Source organism: Pleurodeles waltl, chromosome 5, assembly GCF_031143425.1.
Source record: "Pleurodeles waltl isolate 20211129_DDA chromosome 5, aPleWal1.hap1.20221129, whole genome shotgun sequence".
In the NCBI taxonomy this organism is placed as follows: domain Eukaryota; kingdom Metazoa; phylum Chordata; class Amphibia; order Caudata; family Salamandridae; genus Pleurodeles; species Pleurodeles waltl.
The window spans coordinates 1,873,916,522-1,873,922,521 of NC_090444.1; the positions used below are offsets into that span (position 1 = coordinate 1,873,916,522).

General features: G+C 51.4%; 1 protein-coding gene across 1 annotated transcript in view; it reads left to right on the top strand.

Moving 5' to 3' along the window:
• Window positions 1-5,642, top strand: part of PEX6 (peroxisomal biogenesis factor 6) — a 203,915-nt gene extending 198,273 nt beyond the window's left edge. Inside the window, exons 15-17 of the mRNA XM_069236435.1 lie at window positions 2,673-2,750; window positions 4,652-4,791; window positions 5,370-5,642. Of these exons, the coding sequence (XP_069092536.1) occupies window positions 2,673-2,750; window positions 4,652-4,791; window positions 5,370-5,506 (355 nt within the window). The 3' untranslated portion in view covers window positions 5,507-5,642. The remainder of the gene's footprint in view (window positions 1-2,672; window positions 2,751-4,651; window positions 4,792-5,369) is intronic.
• Window positions 5,643-6,000: the final 358 nt, after the last annotated feature.

Below are 6,000 nucleotides of genomic sequence, written 5' to 3' on the forward strand. Positions count from 1 at the left end.
ACTAAGCAACCATAAATGGGGTATGCTACTGTTTCCCATTATTAATGATATACAGTTACACATTTAATGCGCTTTCTAATTTCTAAGTGCAATAAAATAATACCTTTTGTTATTCCAGTTTTTTTTAAAGGAGGCTTCTACTGGAATCGTGCATTCTTCTGGAAAGGACTCCAGAGAAGGAAATTCAGGAAGACAATGAGTTAGACACCATCAGCATCATTCTGGACATTCTTGACAGTCACAGGAGCACCAGTCGAGATTGTGACAACCCTCAAAACCGACATGTTCACCATCATCGAGGGACAATTCGACAGAGATGACTTTGAAGATACATCGACTGATGACGAAGTTACTGACATCAAGAACATCTCTGTTGGAGCAGTCACAGTCGAAATATTCCACATTGATGCATTAGAGGTTGCTGTCAAAGTTGATAGGGCACACGCCCTCAGGCACTCTTGTGACCCACTACTTTTGATCTCATTCTGGGCACTCGTCCTTTTCCGGCCTGGTATCACCATTGCCACCTAGAATGATCAACTCCGCCTCTGATCCACTCCAAGTACCTCAATCACCCTGGAATTACCAACGAGACCAGTGATGACGAAGAGAGGAGCACTTCCATGTCTCCGGTTCAAAAGATGCCAACATCTACTTGGCTGGTTGTTCCAGCTAATCGACCTGTCTCACCATTGGTGAGAGAAAGAGAGAGTCGCTAGAGGAGGAGTCCAGATACCGGTGCTCCATCATCTTCCAGACATTACTACACTGATTGCTTTTTTGAGGTGCGTCTGTATCATCTGCAGCTTCCCCACTGCGTTCTTCTCCGGTGGAGAACGTCACCAGTTGTCAGAAAGTACTTGCTAGAGGAGTTGATAAGATGACCATTCGGTTGGAGATTCCTCCAACAATAGTCTCCATGATTGTGGAGAAACTCCAGGTGAGGATAGCTCAGAGACCAACATTACCTTTTGGTTCCCAGATTTTCCAAGTTAGAAGAAGAAAAACCTTTGCCTCCAGCAACCATTAAAATGGCTACACACAGGCTACTCAACGTGCAAGCCGTCGGCACAACATCCTCCATACTTATGCTTGGAACTAAAACCTGATTCATTGATCATGTCGGCTGTATGGTAAAAACATACAGGTGTCCTATCACTTCTACCTTCGCCGACGGTTTACCGAGGAATTACAGGCCGGGCCTCCTAGAGACCATTCAGTAAGGATGGCAGACGTAATTGTAATTACATCTATATAGCACTTACTGCCCCTGGGGAGGTGTTGAGGTGCTTTACGCCGGACAGCACACTCCTCCGGAACCCATGGTTAGTCCAGTGTTATTGGGATTGGTCTTGTAATGCTCAAACGACCATTCCATACATTCAAATCATCTTCTCTGTGACAGAAAACATTAATAGAAGTTTGGTGTTTTCATCAGTTCGGGAGGTGCGTGAGTTTACGCAGCTGCTTGGTGGGTTAACAGATGGGCTACAGCAGATTAGGTGTTGTCAGGTTCTAGGTTTTCCAAAAAGGAAAGGTTGTGATCTGTGAAATGAGTTGCGCATGAATTGCAGAAATACGTTATTAGAGATTAAAGCAAACTTATGATAGACTTAGAGAAGCTTATATCCAGATAGAAAAGGCATGTGGAGGATGGGAGAGGGAGAGGGAGAAGAGGGTAATTTAAAAGAAAAAAAGTGGAGGTGTGAATCAGAAAGATTAAGTTAAGGTCAGTTTTTCATGCTGGACGGATTTTATGATTATAGAGGACGCTGTTTCAGACAACATGCCATTTGAGAATACAAAACTGTAGACTGAAGTAACTTTATTTGAAGTGAAGATTGTACTATAGTCAGTCCTTGTGGTAGGCGCTAGAATCAGTCAAACAGTCTGTCAGGTGCTAGGTTACCACCAGACCTCAGTTTCAGAAAAGGACAACTTATCACCTCAGGGGTTGGAAGCTGAAATAATGGCTCAGCTCAGAGCTAGAAAGGACGTTGTGCAACAGTAGAGCGGATGTCTCCTCGGGTTTGGCGCACTGTGGGATCCTTCTCGGACATCTCTGGTTGGACACTGGCTGTTACAACGACCCCAGACAGTGGACGTGCATTCCCCGTATTCCTGCGGCTGGCGGGTGGAGATCCAGACACTGAAAGGTAATGGGGCTATTGGTACCAAGGGGTGCGGGTTCGACTCCTGGATCGCTGCCCTTGTTCGGTGATCAGTGCGGCTCTGGCTTCCTCAGCTCTGGTTGCCTTCCAGCGCATCCATGGTGTCTCACTTCTGTCTCCGTCCTGCTGAGATTAACATCCTCGAACCCGAAGCACAGCTAAAGATCTTAGATTTCAATACTTTCTTTTGTAAAACAAGATATACAATATAATCGAAACAGAAAGGAATCCTTGCCGCTTTTAGACATTATGAGCAAACCCTCTTTGTGTGCTGCATACTTACTTTACACATTGCCTCTAAAATAAGCCGGACTGCCCTGCTCCAAGCTACCGGACGTCTGAGCACAGGATAATTCGGGGGTTGCTTGTGTGCTTGTGTTTAACCCTGACAAGAACTGTGCTTGCTGCTTGAGTAGGGATTCAGCCCCCTCAGCCAGGAAGGTGTTTGGATAATATGCTTTGTATCTCAGAACGTGCTATGATCCTTTCTGTTCCTTTCAGGTTCGAGAAGCTGCTCTATGTAGGGGTGAACGAGGACCGTGAATCGCAGCTGCGAGTGCTGAAGGCGATCACCAGAAAGTGAGTGCAGAGCCTAGTCATGCTGCCTTCTTGGCCTGGTCCATGTGAATTTCAGTGCAGTGTTGCCCACTTTCCCAGCCATATGATTATTTCTACCTTCTACGCCTATGTGTTCTTTCGTGCAGATGGAGCTGCTTACGTTCCCTGTTTGTTTCTTTTCTCGGGGACTCTATCCGTGCTCTTTCCTCAAAATGTTTTCCCCAACCCCTGATATGTCTCTGTGGAAAGTTCTTTACTCCCTGCTGTCATCTTTTAGCAGATAGGTCTCTCCACGCACTGTGAGCGTGAAGATGGTGCCGTCCTCCACCTAGTCCATGCATCGTTCTGCAGGTGGGCCTGCTCATTCTCTCTGTGCGCCTTTAGAACAGCTGGGACTCACCACGCAGTCCACATGTCCTGCGTACGGATGAGTTTAACCACCACCAAACTGCCTTCCATAGTGATGGTCCCTTCCCACTCCCTCAGTCCTCCATACAGATGGGGGTCCTGCCACCTAGTCCATGTGTCCTGCATGGAGATGAGTTTACCTCCCCACCTGCAATTTCCCTTCGATCATGATGGACCCCTCCTATTCCCTTAGTCCATGTGTCCTCCTTACAAACCGGGGCCCTACCACCCTCCCCGTGTGTCCTACATACAGCTGGGCCATACTGCCCTCTCCATGTGTCCTACGTACAGACGGGCCCTACCACAATCTCTGTGTGTCCTACGTACAGACGGGCCCTACCACAATCTCCGTGTGTCCTACGTACAGACGGGCCCTACCACAATCTCTGTGTGTCCTACGTACAGACGGGCCCTACCACAATCTCTGTGTGTCCTACGTACAGACGGGCCCTACCACAATCTCCATGTGTCCTACATACAGACGGGCACTACCACAATCTCTGTGTTTCCTACGTACAGACGGGCCATAATGCCCTCTCCATGTGTCTTGCATACAGAGGGGGCCCTACCACCCTCTCCATGTGCCGTCCATGCAGACCTGGCCCTGACTTCCTGTCCATGTGCCCTCCATGCAGACGGGGACGATGCACCTCTCTCGTTCTTCTCTTCTTTCTCCTTATCTCTCGCTGGCCCTCTCTTCACTCTCGCTGGCCCTCTCTTCACTCTCACTGGCCCTCTCTTCACTCTCGCTGGCCCTCTCTTCACTCTCACTGGCCCTCTCTTCACTCTCACTGGCCCTCTAGCCCGCTCTTCCCTCTTGCTGGCCCTCTCTTCACTCTCACTGGCCCTTTCGTCACTCTCGCTGGCCCTTTCGTCACTCTCACTGGCCCTTTCGTCACTCTCGCTGGCCCTCTCTTCCCTCTCGCTGGCCCTCTCTTCCCTCTCGCTGGCCCTCTCTTCCGTCTCGCTGGCCCGCTCTTCCCTCTCACTGGCCCTCTCATCACTCTCGCTGGCCCTGTCGTCAGTCTCGCTGGCCCTGTCGTCAGTCTCGCTGGCCCTGTCGTCAGTCTCGCTGGCCCTGTCGTCAGTCTCGCTGGCCCTGTCGTCAGTCTCGCTGGCCCTTTCTTCACTTTCGCTGGCCCTTTCTTCACTTTCGCTGGCCCTTTCTTCACTTTCGCTGGCCCTTTCTCACTTTCGCTGGCCCTTTCTTCACTTTCGCTGGCCCTTTCTCACTTTCGCTGGCCCTTTCTTCACTCTTGCTGGCCCTTTCTTCACTCTTGCTGGCCCTTTCGTCACTCTTGCTGGCCCTTTCGTCACTCTCGCTGGCCCTTTCGTCACTCTCGCTGGCCCTCTCTTCACTCTCGCTGGCCCTCTCGTCGCCCTCGCCGGCCCTCTCGTCGCCCTCGCCGGCCCTCTCGTCGCCCTCGCCGGCCCTCTCGTCGCCCTCACCGGCCCTCTTGTCACTCTCACTGGCCCTCCTCCTCTCAGATTGTGCTGCTCTGCTTTCTCTGCAGGTTTAAGCTGGACCCATCTGTAAACCTGTCTATGGCCCTTGAGAAGTGTCCTCCACAGGTGACTGGAGCAGATCTCTACGCACTCTGTTCGGACGCCATGATGTCTGCCATCAAGCGGAAGGTGGTGCAGCTGGAGGAAGGTATGAGCTAGGTGTTCATTGCTGGTGTGTTGCCTGCCTTACACCGGGTGTTAGCAGGTTTTGGTGTCTGCAGGTTTCATTGTCAGAAGGCCTCAGTGTTAGCTGGTTCCAGTGTCAGCAGGCCTCAGTGTCAGCAGGCCTCAGTGTCAGCAGGCCTCAGTGTCAGCAGGTCTCAGTGTTAGCTGACCTTAGTATCAGCTGGTTCCAGTGTCAGCTGGTCTCACTGTGGGTCTCATGACGGCAGACTTCCTACAATGCTCTTTGCCTTGTTGATGGAACATCACTTCAGTGATGGAGAAATGCTGGTGTTTGAGTACAGGTCCAAGCATGTACAAACTACTCTGACCAGTAACAGTTTCCTAGCTACCTGTGCTGTAACTCTGGCCATAGTTCCCATATCACAACATCCACTCAGGTCCCTGGGAAGTAGCTGTGAGATCCTTGTGACCCTGAGCATGATCCGCTGTTTCCTGCCTCTGCCTGACTTTGTTGCCTCACTGTCTCCATTGTTTCTGCACTTACACCATCATCATCATCAGATGAAGGCTAACGTCACCCTCTCCCTGCTTCTTCCCCAGGGTCGCATACTGAGAAGCTAGAGCTGGTTTTGACGATGGAGGATTTTGTGCAAGCAGCCGAACAGCTACAGCCGTCCGTGTCCGCACAGGAGCTGCTGCAGTACAGGCGCATCCAGCAGAAGTTTGCATCAGGGTAGCAGCTCAGGGCTGGAATGCTGGACTCTAATGTAGCCTTCAGAGGATGGACGCAGGGGCTGTAGGTATCTGCTCTCCTCCAGCTGTGTGGCTGGATCCAGCGTGAGCCAGGGCTGTGCCAGGATCACTGGTGCTGAGCTAGGAGCCCTCACACAGCCCTTCATGAGCAACTAGTTCCAACGTGCATTTGTGCATAGCTAGGGCCCCTACCACACCCCTTCTGTCCGCGACTGGTTACAAGATGCGCTGGTGCTGAGCTAGGGCCCCTGCCACACCCCCTCAGTCCGCGACTGGTTACAAGATGCACTGGTGCTGAGCTAGGGCACCTACCACACCCCCTCAGTCCACGAATGATTACAAGATGCGCTGGTGCTGAGCTAGGGCCCCTACCACACCCCCTCAGTCCACCCCTGGTTACAAGATGCGCTGGTGCTGAGCTAGGGCCCCTACCACACCCCCTCAGTCCACCCCTGGTTACAAGATGCGCTGGTGCTGA